This window comes from Cannabis sativa, chromosome X (assembly GCF_029168945.1).
Source record: "Cannabis sativa cultivar Pink pepper isolate KNU-18-1 chromosome X, ASM2916894v1, whole genome shotgun sequence".
Taxonomy (NCBI): domain Eukaryota; kingdom Viridiplantae; phylum Streptophyta; class Magnoliopsida; order Rosales; family Cannabaceae; genus Cannabis; species Cannabis sativa.
Genome location: NC_083610.1, coordinates 41,805,973 through 41,823,078, shown reverse-complemented (window position 1 = coordinate 41,823,078; position 17,106 = coordinate 41,805,973). Strand labels below are relative to the sequence as shown.

Below are 17,106 nucleotides of genomic sequence, written 5' to 3'. Positions count from 1 at the left end.
GGCAGAAGTCGCACTATGAATTTAGGTTGTTTGGGTTGAGTGTGTACTCAGTTCATCATGAAGCGTACCAGATTCACTATTCTCCTGACTTTATTACTAGAGTCACTTTTTGTCTCAAACTACTATTGTATTCATAACATTAAACTGTTTTTTTTATTAAATATCTATATTTGTATAGTATTCAAAAAATTATTATAATGTTGATTCCAACGATTAATACGTTAATGTAATCTTACAAAAATTATTGCAATATTTATTCCAACGAATAATATTTTAATGAAATATTAAAATCGTATTAAAAAAGAATATTGAGTTCTCATTATTAGTGAACATCCTAATTTAATTTCGTATTCATTTGGCCACACATGTTTATTTGGACATAATATTAGGATATTTGTTGCTACATGTGAGAAGTTTATGTGGCCATTGTTGTTGTTAACGGATGGGAACAATGGGAACAACATTTACCTTATTTAAATACATAATTTTTTTTTCAGTCAACCAAACCAGAACAAAACCGAGCATGCATATTGGTTCGAATTACATCTTCTAAGGAAAAGTTAATAGGGGGTTGGGTTTGCTGAAATTACATTTTTCAAGGGATTGAAAATGTCAAATTTTTGTTTGGGTTATTTTTAGCCGTACCTAGGGTTATATTAATTATTATTTTTTAATTTTTGACAAGACTACACTCAACAATCACATCCACAAGTACTATATATACCCCTCTACCTCTCCTTAGTCCTTCACATCTCAATTTAGTATTGTTTTCTTTCCTAGAGAACTCACTCCCTATCTGTAGACCTATGTATAATATATAAAAAAAATAAATTATGTATTGTTGATGCACCAAAGTGAAGATGTGTAAACAAAACGATTGGTATGCACTGCAACCGTGTGTTGTAGGTGCATCAAGGGAATTTCAGCAATTCAATCAATCATCTCATAACAAATTTCGGTAATAACTCAACTCTTTATGTCTATTTATTTCAATAGTATATTATTACAAATTGTTTCTTTAAAATTTTATGTATGTGGTACATGTATATTCAAGAAATGTTGACGAAGATTTCAGATGGGTGGAGTAAGGTGGACGGAACTACTTCCAAAACGGCCACCCAAATATGTCATCCTACCGAACCTCAGCCTCCTGAATCGACAAGGCCACCATGGAATGAGTGTTATCATATTTGACACAACTGTGAGCCAGACCCTCGAACAAAATGATATGCGGGAGGCAAATGTCAACATTTTTTACAGTCTTAGGTCAAATTGCTTCCTCATGTAATAAGAGTCCCGATGTTATAGTATATGTACAAATTCATCTCAATACAATGTATATTTACAGTATCAAATAATAATGATAATTAATTAATTTACGTACTAAAATAATAATGATAATTAATTGGTTCCATAATTTATCTTTTATTTGACGCTCAAACTCAAATCTGAGGATGTACATGGTTAACTGGTTTATATTATATCCACTAATAAACTATACCAAAAATTAAACAACCGTATTTTACGGTATCTTGTCCCAATCAATGAGATATTAATTAATTATTAAAATCATTTTTTTTTTTTGAAGAAAACTGTACTAAACAATATACATACAATATTTGACTTAGATCAAAAAAATAAATACTACTATATTACTTGATTTTCTTTTTAATAAATTCTGTAATTTTATTAAGAACAGAATTAGCAGAATAATTTAATTATAGTAATAACATATTTCTACGTAATTGTACGTTTTTAGGTTATTCAAGTAGATAGTACAACCTACTGATTGGACCATATATGGATTGATGGGAAAATATTACTAAAATGTTTATTATTTTAAAATACGAAAAAGGTCCTCCTCGTTTATTTAAAATCGTTTTTTAGGGTTTGGAAGGATTTGTTGTTTACTTTAAGTGTTCAAATTATTATTTTATTATAAAAACGTACTTGGCTGAGTTTTACGTATATATATATATGTCACATCATATGTATTGTAGGAGTTTTTATTAACAAAAGACGAAAATTAAACAAAGGTAATTTAAGTTTCATTGATATTAACCCAGTCAAAATGTATATTTAAATTAAAACATTATTTTCTTTCAAAGGTTTGTATATTTAAATATGTATTTTTTATGTTTTTAAAGAAGGTAGTACATCCTACACATGTCAACTGATTATTGAAAATTAGTATTCCAGTACAAACTAATAACAATTTTTTTCTCACAAATTGTACTAATTTCTTACATGTACCCATTATTAACTGAGCTGGTTCGTTGTACTCACAAATTGAGTTTTGATTATTAGTAAATATCATAATGTAATTGCTTATTCATTTGGCCACACATGTTTATTTGGACATAATATGGGCATATTTGTTGCTACATGTGACAATTTTAGGGATGGGACAACATTTCACTTATGTAAATATTTGATTTTTCTAACCAAACTCAACCAAACCATAACAAAACCGGTCAATAGGTTGGTTCAAATTACGTCTTTCAAGGAAAATTTATTAGTTGGTTGGGTATGTTGAACTTACGGTTTTCAATGCATTGACAAAATCAGATTTATATTGGTGTTATATCACCCCATCTTTAGCCGTACCAGTTTGTATTAATTATTATTTTTTAATTTTTGAAAAGACTACACAACACAATCACATCCACAAGTACTATATATACCCCTCTACCTGTCCTTACTCCTTCACACCTCAATTTAGTATTGTTCTCTTTCCTAGAGAAGTCACTCCCTTCCTGTAGACGTATGTGTAGGGATAATATATATAAAAAAAATAAATTATGTATTGTTGTTGCACCGAAGTGAAGATGTGTAAACAGAAGGATTGGTATGCACTACTACCTTGTGTTGTAGATGCATCAAGGAAATTTCAGCAATTCAATCAATCATCTCATAACAAATCTGGGTAATAACTCAACTCTTTATGTCTATTTATTTCAATAGTATATTATTACAAATTGATTCTTAGAAATTTTATGTACGTACTACATGTATATTCAGGTAATGTTGATGAAGGGTTCGGATGGGTGGATTAGGCTGGACGGAACTACTTGAGACGCCGCCAAATATGCCATCCAACCGAACCTCACCCAACCTCCCGCAGTCCACAAGGCCATCGAGAGATGAGTGTTATCATATTTGACACAACTGTCGGTGCGCCAAACACTGGAACAAAATCGAGACGCGGGGCGGAAAACTAAAGTCTTGGGTCAGATAAAGCATCATGTAATAACAGTACCGATATTATAGTAATCTCAATACAATCTATATTTTCAGTGTAAAATAAAACATCCTAATTAAATTTATTTTGGGATACAACTATGTTATGTACAAATTGTGTTCTATTGTGTATGTCTTTGTAACTGTAAACTTAAATTTTATTTGGAATAGAACTATGTTGACCGAATATGTGCCATTGAGTTTCACTATTTCCAATAAGTTATGAACAACACTTGCAATGTCAGATTTTAAAAAATAATTCCATAATAAAATAAGTGGATGAGCTAGGGTTTTCAAAGTAGATCGTACACCCTACTGATGTGACCTTGTACGGATTGATGGTAAAATATTAGTAAAATAATTACATATAACTATCAAGTAATTAGTAATACCTTCGAAATTATTAATTATTATTTTTAAATATTTCATTTGAAATTTGAACTCACATCACCATTTGGTTGGGTTTTTCCAAATGCCTTTTTCCAATGCATTCACAAAGCCATCTTCATTGATAGGTTGTATAGTCTAGTCAAATAAGGTTTTAAATGTAAATATTTAATATTAATTTGACCAACACGGATTCATAACATCTTCATGGTAATGGTAGTTGGTTGTTCACTTTTATTATTGAAAAATTGTAATTTTGAATACTTTATTGTAATCAAGATGTGAAAAATTGTAATGTGGTTCCTACAAATTAATTAGCAAATATAAAAGATTTCCTCTAATTTTAATTTGTACATACTCACTAAAAAAACCAATTGTTGTCTTATCAATATTTAATTTTCTGTGTACGTCCCACAGTGTACTCACTAACGTTAAATGGAGTATTTCCTATACTTTAAATAACGTACGTCAGCGATTTCACAGTGTAACGTCAAATCAAACTCAGTACATGCAGATCTCATGGGATTCCCTGATTTGAGTTAATTAAGATACTATATGCAAACACGAAACCTACCTATATTACTTAAGGAGATTTAATATTTGTTGGCCTCTAATATACTAATATGAAATTTTTCTTATTAAAATTTGGACAAATCAATTAGGTCAGATTTAATACGATAGTAGTCCCTATGATAGTATTACCCAACAAAATTAACAAAACTAAGTTAATTAACTATGATAGTGGTACCAACAACGATTATGATGTCAAATTTTAATAAATTATTGACTACTGAAATGAGTGGATGTCATATCACATTTTTAATTTCACCATTTAAACCATCTACTTATTATTTCAAGATGGTGATGTGACATTTTTATACGGCCGTAATAAATCAATTGACTTCATTCATTATGTCTTCCATGTGTACTAAATACTTGAAAGCATTTTATTTTTACTTTAATTCTGGAAATTATTATTTAAATCATAAAACCGTAGGTATATTTGTTTTTAATATAAAAATGTCACATCACATAGTACTTTCCCGATATTGCTTAGATTTTGTTTGTGGGATTTGATTGACCTTCTCCTTGTATTAAAATTGGTTAACTAATAAATGGGTAAATTGGGATTTCTCAGATTGTCGTAAATGGATATTACCATTGTCAAAATTTATTAACTATTAAATGGTTAAATTGGGAAAAAAAATCCATTATTATTACATGAACCCAATCACGTGTACATCAACCCACCAAACCACTATATAAGTAAAGGTTAGGTTATCCAAACAAAGCATTTTTTTCAAACCCTGTTTTACTATTACCTAAATCAAATGGACCCTTACCAAAACTTCAACCCTTTTGAAACAAATCCTCAAAAATCCCCACTGCATCCTTTTTCTTCCACAAGACCCGTAGGTACACCGTCACGGAGTCCAAGACTCCGTTCAACCTCCATTTTAGGATGTCCTAACTGTGCAAGGCTCGAGACTGTTCTCCACGAACACGGAAAACTTATAAGGAAGGCACATTTAAGAGCCACGGAGGCCAAGCAGGAGTCATACAAACTGGCGGAACACCTCTACCATTCAGCCAACGCCAAGCAAGAAGCCAACACTTCAAGAGAAAAATTAGAGGGTATCATGGATGACATTCTCGACTACACCGAGGTGTCCATACCCCACTACCCACTTCATGTAAAACAAGAATCACCAAACACTACTCCAAGAGAAAGTCCTTCACGACCAAAGTCCCCGTTCAGAGACAATAGCCCTCTGTCTCAACGGAAGTTCCCTCAAGTTATAGAACTTGATTGAACATCCGTTCAGTTTCAATCGTGGTATTTTATATATATAGTGTACTTTTGTTACAACTCATCTCATATGGCCGTTGAATCAACTTTTTGTTGGGCCATTTAATGAGATTGAAGCACTTACCTCCATTATATATGTAGTTGTATGTAACTCTACTATATTATTTTAAGTCTATTTTCTTTCTGTTTGCAGTTGTGATTTCACAATGATTCACTTCACTTTTAATTCCACAATTAATTAATGAGGAAAGTGACATTAATACTCCAAAATAAACCAAAGTACAGATTTCATAACAAATACTCATAGTACACTATAGCTTCAAAATATAAAATAACATCACTTGGACACTAACACAGTGCATCATTTACTGTTTTTGGGAGAAGTATCCACTCCTCCTTTGTCCCCAACTTCTATATCATCTCCATTTCGGTCCTCACCTTTGTCAGTCGAATCTTTCACATTGTCCTGTTCGGGTGATTTATTTGCATCAGAGCATTCACCCTCATGAAACAGTGAGCAAACAGAATTAAGGATAGCCTCTTCATCATTATCATCATCAGAATCCCACATGCAGGGAAACTCATTAACACAGCAAAGTTCTCTAACTTGCTGCCCAGTGAAGCATTGTCCCGTCTCTCCATGTAGACATAAAGCAAAGAAAGCTTCTATGAAAGATTCATAACGAATCATTTTTATGGACGCATCAGAAGTAGTGTTTTTGCTTACAGCATCCTCGTACCTACTATAGATACCTTCATTTGGTCCATTGAAATGTAACGCCCCGATTTCCCGAGACGTCACACTCGCTAGTCCATTTAAAACCATTTATAATAAAAATGATAAACTAATTTATTGAAAACAATTAAAGCATGAGATCTCATTATTTTAAAACAAAAACACTTGATTCATTTACAAATTTTTAAACATTAATTTTTACAAAAGTAATCGAGCCATAATCTTTAAAGAAATATTCTTAAATACATCGTGACAATCCCCTAACATGTAATCCATGCCTCGAGCTCGCCACCCTCACTGTATAGTTTTTCCTTTTACCTGCACACAGAGTACCCGTGAGCTAACGCCCAGTAAGAAGAGCTATGTAGGACATAACCCCCCCAACCAGATAACATAGTCATAAGTATAACAATATCACAACATCAAATCAATTCATACCATACTTGCATACATATAACAACATGTCATATCACATATTATTCTTACATACAATACAACATCATATCACAGTGTAATCTTAACGCATGCTATACTCACACACATAACACATAGTATCTTATCGCACATTGTCCTCACATACGATAATCTACTCCCACTCATGTTGATCAGACATGAAGTGTAACTTACCCTGCCTTGTGTTATTCTCACACTCGGCATCCAATAGGGCAATTCCTTTTCACAAGTTGTACTCACCCATGAAAGGATAACCTGCAAGTAAATCCATACAAGCAGCCAAAAATATATCCTGCAGTGCTATGCTCACACCAGCAGCAGAAAACCTATCCTATAGGTGCTATCATCACACAAACAGTCAAAAGCCTTATCACTATCACACACTAATAACATTAGCATAAAACAACAATCTACCATAAAACATGTAAATACAAACCCATAATACAGTTGTATGTTTCAACATACACCCTGTGCACAAATGTCCACTCTTCTTACCTCAGTTGTTAAGAACACCTTCTTGCTACTCCAAGCACCTCAATAAATTTCTTTTTGAGGACAAGATCCTCAAATCCCACTGCTTAAGACTTGTTATCTCGTCACTACTACCTATAACAACACATGGTTCAAGGCCCTAACATTAAAATTCGTACTCTTACAGTACAGCAGAAAGATCACTATTTTTGACCAACAAATATACTAATTCAGTGAAAGTTGTCTTCATAAAAATTATAGAAAATTTCATTATCTTTCCAATGATATAAAGATCATTAAAAATGGATTAAAACTGAGGGAGTTATGATTGTTTTAATGAAACTATTTCTGAGAAGAAATATGGAGTAACGAATTACACAACTTAGCAAAAATATAAACTTTTGACATTGAATGGTTCAGAACTAGAAGATAACATCTTCATAAAAGTTTTAGAAAATTAAATTACCTTTCCAATGATACCAAAATCTTTGAAATTGGAATTATATTCAAAGAGATATTACAATTTTACCAAAACAGTTTTGCAAGAACAAGATTCAAGAAACGAATCACATGATATTGAATAAAACTAATTTTTTGACATAGTATGACTTCGAATTAACAAAAAGTTTCTTCATAAAACTTATGGGAAATCAAATAAGCTTTCCAACGATATAAAAAATCTCTAAAAACGGATCAATATCAAGAGAGATATCATCACTTTACTGAAACTTGTTTTTCTGAAAACGAAAAAAATATAATAGATCCGAACCCTAGATAACATTTAGCATTATTGAGCAAGAAAATATTTCATACCTCTTCACATATTTCTATTCGATGTCTCAAGCCCGCAAGCCTTGATTATAAATCCAAAACTTTAAGAATGAAGGTAGAAAATAAGAAGAATTGTGGAAGGTTTGAGAGGAGCAAACATGAAGAAGAATGAGGCTTTGACTAATTGGTTTGGAGAGAAAAAATAAAACTATGATAGTTTAGGGTTTGATAAAAAGATTATGAGATATCGCATTCTGATAGGTTTAGGTTAACTAAAAATAATAATATATAATAAAATGCTAAAATATTATTAAATCAACAAATATCTAAATTTTTAAATTTTAAAAGTAAGCCCTTTATTTCGTAACTTTAGGCTCAGTTTTCTCCTAGAAAAATTCCGAATTATGATATAACTATTTCTACAAAATTTATAGACCTTTGAATTATCTTTCCAACGCCACTGGAATCACCTCAATCGGAGCTCTAAAACTCTAGATATGATCATTTTAGTAAAACAGTTTTTAATCCTGCGAATTTATCAAAACCTACGAATTTTTGTGACATTAATTCCATTATAATGTTATTTAATGCACTTCATACAATAGATTGAACCCACTAAATAATCTATAAAACTCTAATAGACTTTCATATTGGGCTTTAATTGAGTAATTATCCTAATTCGTAAAAACACCATAATTTACTTACTATAATTTCAACTATGTTTAGAAATCTATCAATACTATTCTAAGCAATAGTCTCTATTCACTATTAGTAGAAATAAATGAATATTTATTCTCACACAAATTGTATAACAAATAAAATTTAAAATATATGTATATTTTTACCGGGTATTACATTCTACCCTCCTTAAAGAAATTTCGTCCTCGAAATTTAACTACCAAATACACGAGGGACTTCATGTTTGTCACCACTTACTACATGACCTCCTTATCTACCTTATGGACCCAACAAATATGTACTTAACTTTTATCTTATTGGTCAAACTACAACACATATAACATATACAGCCTAATTTAAGTATTGTTATTCCTTTATATATTACTTAAATAACAAACATACTCCATCACAATACTTACATATACGTGCTTTAAATACATAAATTTTGCAATAACATGCTCGCAATTTTATATAAAAAAAAAAACTCTTCTCTTATGAACATCCTTATATGCCACCTGAGAACACATTATACAATACAAAAATAACAAACAACAAGGAGTAGGGTAGAAGAACTTATGCAAACTTCTTTTTAATTGTTCCCATTCTTTCATTGAATGCTAATTTTTTTTTTTAACTTAATTTCCTCCATAAAGCTACAATTCCGTTATTATAGTTACGTAGCATAATTATTAAGAATGTTGCCCTACACATAACGATCCAATATATCATCAACAAACCGATGTCATTCAAACAGACCACATGTCTTCTATAAATTACATGAACTACATGTAAGCTAAAGATCGTTAAAGGTCTTCTTACACATGCGAGCTAGCCAATATATAGGCTTAGAAGCATACAAGTTAACATACTCTCAGGAATGAGCTACATGCATATCACTATAAAAGAAACATTTACTAATCCATCCAACTAATGAAATATGAATAAAATTTTCTATCAAAATCACTCTTTCTAAGAATAACTCGAGAACGAAAATCGCTTAAACCGATTCTCATATATATTTTTCTTTACTCGCTTAATCATATACCATTTATTTGTACTAAACGAAACCATTACATATATGTAGGGATCACAACCCTAACATCATACTCATAGCACAATCATAGCAATAACATATAAAAATTATTTCAATCATATCATGTCTTTACCATAACATTGGCATGTCATAGTCATTCCTTACATAACCTGGGCCTAGCCTGGCCTTACAATATCCTGGGCCTAATCTGCCCATATAATAACCTGGGCCTATGTAGCCCTACCATTGTTATAAGATAGGGTATCTCTATATTCAACAGTAACATCACTGTATCATACCCCACTATAACAATGTCATACACGAATCAGAAAAATGTAGGGTAGGGTATCTCTACATTCAACGGCCTTATCCCGTATCATACCCCACCATAATAATTTCAAACACGACTCAGAAAAATGCAGGGTAGGGTATCTCTACATTCAACGGCCTTACCCCGTATCATACCCAACCATGGTCCCTCACTTTACCTGAGACGTTAGCATACAACTTGCAGCATACAACACACAATATATGAATGCAACATACAACATATACAAGTCAAAACAACCCTAATCAATATATCAATTCATAAACTCATATTGTGTCCATACCACACATTCTCAGTACCACATACATATTCATAATAACAAAGCATAAACTATATTCCAATACATAAAGAGTTTAAATTTATGCAAATAAACACAAACAAAACTATCTAATTTCCTTACGAATCACGGCGCTACTGACTGTCACAATCTATTCTTCTATTATAACCTTAATGATTAGATTTCACCCTTAACCAAAATTCAACTTAATTATTTCTAATAAAAGAGTAGAGCTTAAAATTATCTATCCATTAACACTTAAAAAAAAAACTTAAGAACGTACCAATAGTTATATATGTCTAATTTATTAAACCTGAAACATACACTCTCGTTAGAAATACTAATATAACAACTAAATTCTTTTTTTTTTTTCCTAACATACTCTATTCCAATATGCTTATAACACAATTCCTTTTGAAAAACACTCTTCTTATGCTCCTTATTTATGAAAATAAGTACAACTTATCAAAAATCAAACTTAAATTACGTAATATAGCAATACCTTGAATTTTTTTTTTTCCAAAAATATCTCATAGATCGAATCCTACCCATAAAATTTTAAGACATATTCTTCTAAACACAAAGAAAACTTCTAGTTACACTGAAGATGTAACGCAACATAAAATATGTAAAACTAACATGAACATATTGAAAAAAAAAAACTTACAGTACAGTGAGTCGAGCTCGTCTCGTGGCAATGAACTTTACATGTTAGGGTCAACCACATCCTTTAGGACCGTATTGCTCTGATACCATATTGTAACGCCCCGATTTCCCGAGACGTCACACTCGCTAGTCCGTTTAAAACCATTTATAATAAAAATGATAAACTAATTTATTGAAAACAATTAAAGCATGAGATCTCATTATTTTAAAACAAAAACACTTGATTCATTTACAAATTTTTAAACATTAATTTTTACAAAAGTAATCGAGCCATAATCTTTAAAGAAATATTCTTAAATACATCGTGACAATCCCCTAACATGTAATCCATGCCTCGAGCTCGCCACCCTCACTGTATAGTTTTTCCTTTTACCTGCACACAGAGTACCCGTGAGCTAACGCCCAGTAAGAAGAGCTATGTAGGACATAACCCCCCCAACCAGATAACATAGTCATAAGTATAACAATATCACAACATCAAATCAATTCATACCATACTTGCATACATATAACAACATGTCATATCACATATTATTCTTACATACAATACAACATCATATCACAGTGTAATCTTAACGCATGCTATACTCACACACATAACACATAGTATCTTATCGCACATTGTCCTCACATACGATAATCTACTCCCACTCATGTTGATCAGACATGAAGTGTAACTTACCCTGCCTTGTGTTATTCTCACACTCGGCATCCAATAGGGCAATTCCTTTTCACAAGTTGTACTCACCCATGAAAGGATAACCTGCAAGTAAATCCATACAAGCAGCCAAAAATATATCCTGCAGTGCTATGCTCACACCAGCAGCAGAAAACCTATCCTATAGGTGCTATCATCACACAAACAGTCAAAAGCCTTATCACTATCACACACTAATAACATTAGCATAAAACAACAATCTACCATAAAACATGTAAATACAAACCCATAATACAGTTGTATGTTTCAACATACACCCTGTGCACAAATGTCCACTCTTCTTACCTCAGTTGTTAAGAACACCTTCTTGCTACTCCAAGCACCTCAATAAATTTCTTTTTGAGGACAAGATCCTCAAATCCCACTGCTTAAGACTTGTTATCTCGTCACTACTACCTATAACAACACATGGTTCAAGGCCCTAACATTAAAATTCGTACTCTTACAGTACAGCAGAAAGATCACTATTTTTGACCAACAAATATACTAATTCAGTGAAAGTTGTCTTCATAAAAATTATAGAAAATTTCATTATCTTTCCAATGATATAAAGATCATTAAAAATGGATTAAAACTGAGGGAGTTATGATTGTTTTAATGAAACTATTTCTGAGAAGAAATATGGAGTAACGAATTACACAACTTAGCAAAAATATAAACTTTTGACATTGAATGGTTCAGAACTAGAAGATAACATCTTCATAAAAGTTTTAGAAAATTAAATTACCTTTCCAATGATACCAAAATCTTTGAAATTGGAATTATATTCAAAGAGATATTACAATTTTACCAAAACAGTTTTGCAAGAACAAGATTCAAGAAACGAATCACATGATATTGAATAAAACTAATTTTTTGACATAGTATGACTTCGAATTAACAAAAAGTTTCTTCATAAAACTTATGGGAAATCAAATAAGCTTTCCAACGATATAAAAAATCTCTAAAAACGGATCAATATCAAGAGAGATATCATCACTTTACTGAAACTTGTTTTTCTGAAAACGAAAAAAATATAATAGATCCGAACCCTAGATAACATTTAGCATTATTGAGCAAGAAAATATTTCATACCTCTTCACATATTTCTATTCGATGTCTCAAGCCCGCAAGCCTTGATTATAAATCCAAAACTTTAAGAATGAAGGTAGAAAATAAGAAGAATTGTGGAAGGTTTGAGAGGAGCAAACATGAAGAAGAATGAGGCTTTGACTAATTGGTTTGGAGAGAAAAAATAAAACTATGATAGTTTAGGGTTTGATAAAAAGATTATGAGATATCGCATTCTGATAGGTTTAGGTTAACTAAAAATAATAATATATAATAAAATGCTAAAATATTATTAAATCAACAAATATCTAAATTTTTAAATTTTAAAAGTAAGCCCTTTATTTCGTAACTTTAGGCTCAGTTTTCTCCTAGAAAAATTCCGAATTATGATATAACTATTTCTACAAAATTTATAGACCTTTGAATTATCTTTCCAACGCCACTGGAATCACCTCAATCGGAGCTCTAAAACTCTAGATATGATCATTTTAGTAAAACAGTTTTTAATCCTGCGAATTTATCAAAACCTACGAATTTTTGTGACATTAATTCCATTATAATGTTATTTAATGCACTTCATACAATAGATTGAACCCACTAAATAATCTATAAAACTCTAATAGACTTTCATATTGGGCTTTAATTGAGTAATTATCCTAATTCGTAAAAACACCATAATTTACTTACTATAATTTCAACTATGTTTAGAAATCTATCAATACTATTCTAAGCAATAGTCTCTATTCACTATTAGTAGAAATAAATGAATATTTATTCTCACACAAATTGTATAACAAATAAAATTTAAAATATATGTATATTTTTATGAAAGCTTCTATGAAAGATTCATAACGAATCATTTTTATGGACGCATCAGAAGTAGTGTTTTTGCTTACAGCATCCTCGTACCTACTATAGATACCTTCATTTGGTCCATTGAAAATAACCCAGTGTGGACCTGAACTCATACTTGATATATGTAATGCTAATAACTAAATTACAAGTTAATTTATCTATAAACTTGATGCTGGATTGGAAAACGTCTCAAGTGTGTTATATAAGTCGTGGAGAATAACCCTATAGTATGTTTTTAGTTAGCTGTACTCCATTGGGATGTACTCCATTGGGCACATCTGATGTGTCAAAACAGGGGTGGTTAAATCTCTGAATTACACAATTAAATACACGTGTAGGCGTACGTAGTATGGTCAAATGTCAACATTATTCATCAATCCCGTTTTTCCAAAAAACCTAATGTCCTACGGTACTGTTCTAACGTACCACGATGGTTTAATTCATAAGAAGATGTAGGTGAAGCGCCCATTAATATTAGCCCAACATATATAAATGGGAGAAACTACCCATTCTACTAAAAAATGTCATCACTTCAACCAAAAAAAAAAAAAGATCCTTACTTTTCAATCTTTATTTTCCACAAATAAAAAAATGTACTATTACTTATTCCCTGACGTACGAAGTGGTTTACTTCATTAAAAAAGGTTGGTGAAGGCCCATTCATATAAGCCCAACAATTTTAAATGTTACCACCAACCCATACAACTCAACAAAATTTCTAAACCCAAAACTCATACAATAACCTTATTTTCCAATTAATTTATTCAAAAGTAAATGTAATTGTACTATTTCACTGTTCAAAAGTACGAAGACAGTGGAATAGAGTTTCCAATTTTTCAAAGGCCCATTAATATCAGCCCAACACACTTAAATGTTATCACCAACCCATATTACTCTACAATCTGAGGCATTCAATCTCATAAAATCTAATTTCACTCGACTCGCCACTATCTTTCCCTTACTCTTCATCTCTAATTCTTGGATATCAATAACAATCGAACACTGTAACTGTACTCCAGTACATTAACGTCGAAGGAACAATTAGTTACTTATCAGTAAGTCCTTTTTTTTATCTTTCTCGACAACCATTCCTTAACTAGTAACTTTATCATTTAAACTGTTAATTCAAACAGATACAATATGGAGGCCGAGTCTCAAGCAGAGAACATGAATGAGGAATAAACCTACGAATGGGAAAGCATAACAGCAGAGCTAAACATCACAAAACCAGTGAATGAGATTCAAATATGTGACGTCCTAGGCAAGAGTCTCGACAAACTGGGAAAATGGGAAGCATTCTACGAAATGTACGCGAAACGGATGGTTTTCGACACAAGAAAAGATGATGTACGACGTTCTCACGGAGTCATTGTAATGCGCAGGTGGGTTTGTTGTTCCGAGGGTTACAAAAGAATCACAATAACGAAAAGACAAAGAAAAAAGAGACCTCATGATGTCACTAGAACCGGATGTCAGGCAGCATTACGTATTTTACTCACACAACCGTCTAACACTTGGAAATGCAAAGAGTTCAGCACAATACACAATCACGAACTCGCTTCATCAAGTGAGGTACAATTTTTGAGATCATACCGAGTAGTGTCCGATGGCTTGCTTGCCCAAGTTAGGTCGATGAACTCCGTTGGAATTAAAACTGCCAACATAATGTCTCATGTTGCTTTGCAAAGTGGAGGTTACGAGAGAATGCCATGTCAACTTCGAGATGTCTACAACAGGGTTGCTGGTGCCAAGCAAGAAGAAAAGGCAGAGACGGACTCGGACTCGGAAGGAGCGTTGGGATTTCTATATTGTCTCGCAGAGAGGGATCTAAATTTCTTCGTTGTATATCAGGTGGACGAGGAGAATCGATTGGCTAACTTATTTTGGGCAGATGGAAACTCACGTGTCGACTATGTGGCTTTTGGGGATGTACTAGGGTTTGATACCACCTACATGACAAATGAGTACAATAAGCCTCTCACTGTTCTCATTGGCGTAAACCACCATTTCAACACATGCATCTTCGGGTTCGCTCTCCTCCTCCACGAGAAGCTTCCATCCTATTGTTGGCTACTTCAAAAATTTCTCGAATGCCATGGAGATAAGAAGCCAAATGTTGTAGTTACTGACCAAGATGTGGCCATGAAACAGGCCATCATGGAACACATGCCTGATGTTACACACCGTCTATGTGCTTGGCATCTCAATACAAATGCTTCCAAAAAGGTTAAAGATCCGATCTTCTTGAAAAGATTTAAAGATCTAATGTACAACTACTACGAGGAGGAGGATTTTGAAGCAAGATGGTTAGACGTCGTCGAAACCCAACAACTAACAGATAATGAATGGTGCCAAACAACATTCGACACAAGAAAACAGTGGGCAGAAACTTATTTAAGGGGTTCATTCGTTGCAGGAATGAGAACCACACAACATTGCGAATCAATCAACTCAGCCCTAAAAAATTTTTTAGAGAAGAATTATTGCTTGCGTGAATTTGTAACAACCATAGATATGACAGTCTCAAAGCTCAGACACAACGAGACTGCAAATGACTTCAAAAGCAGATGCACTCGACCTCACCCACCTAATCCTACATGCTTGACCACGTACTACAACCAATGTGCTGAATTCTACACAAGAACTATGTACCACAAGGTTGCTGAGCAGCTTGATTTAGAGAATAATTATTTTGTCATAAGTCAGGAGCAAGAAGGAGAGTGGCAGATATACACCATTGGAAAGTTTCAGCATCCGGAAGTCCAATACCGAGTTCATTACTGTGAAGGCCAACGAGCACTACACTGTAGCTGCATGCTATATGAAAGTCAGGGGTACCCTTGTAGACATTTATGGGCTACAATGAAAAGATTAAACATGAGAAGAATACCTAATACTCTTCTCATGAAGCGATGGAGTAAATCCGCGAAGACAAATCTCCACCTACATTTTAACCCCCCGGCACAAGAACAACAGCACATTTATGAGATGGCTAGGTTTGGATCTCTCAGTTCATTAACTTATAACTTCACTTTCTATGCAGCAAAAACAGAGGATTCGTACACGTGTGCAAAGGAAGAGATTGAACGGCTAACTCTAATGTTCAAGGAAGAATTTGAGATGAGTTCCAATCCAGAAGGAGAGACGCCACAACCTGGAAGATATCGTAACAACCCCAACATTATTAAAGACCCTGAAGTTGTGAGAACAAAGGGTACGAGAAATACAAGGGAAGGACCGAACGGGGAGCAGATCCCAAGAAACTCAAGACATTGTCGCATTTGTCGCTCATCAGGCCATGATTATCGACGGTGCCCAAATCGTCAACAGAATACTGGATCTCAGGAGTAACAGTCTGCACACAATCAACCAACAACTGACTCATTCAATGAACACTCCAACGCGTATTTCCTGGAACCGCCTTCCTCCACACAAGAATCATACTATGGTCATTCATATATATAACTGGCTACTTTTAACCATTGATGTTTTAAGGTTTATGACTCTAATTATTACTTCAAAAATTCTAGATTTATATACTTCATGTTATGTTTGCCGTGTTTAAGGTATTTATCTCAACAAATCTCAAAATTATAATTAATGAACAAAAATATTATTTTACCCAAGAAAATT

The 17,106-nt window shown here is 32.8% G+C and overlaps 1 protein-coding gene across 1 annotated transcript; it reads left to right on the top strand.

Moving 5' to 3' along the window:
* Positions 1-14,778: 14,778 nt before the first annotated feature.
* On the top strand, positions 14,779-16,824 carry LOC115720310 (protein FAR1-RELATED SEQUENCE 5-like). The gene has a single exon (XM_030649463.2). It carries the CDS (start codon positions 14,779-14,781, stop codon positions 16,822-16,824), a length of 2,046 nt encoding a protein of 681 aa, XP_030505323.2.
* The last annotated feature ends 282 nt before the right edge of the window (positions 16,825-17,106 follow it).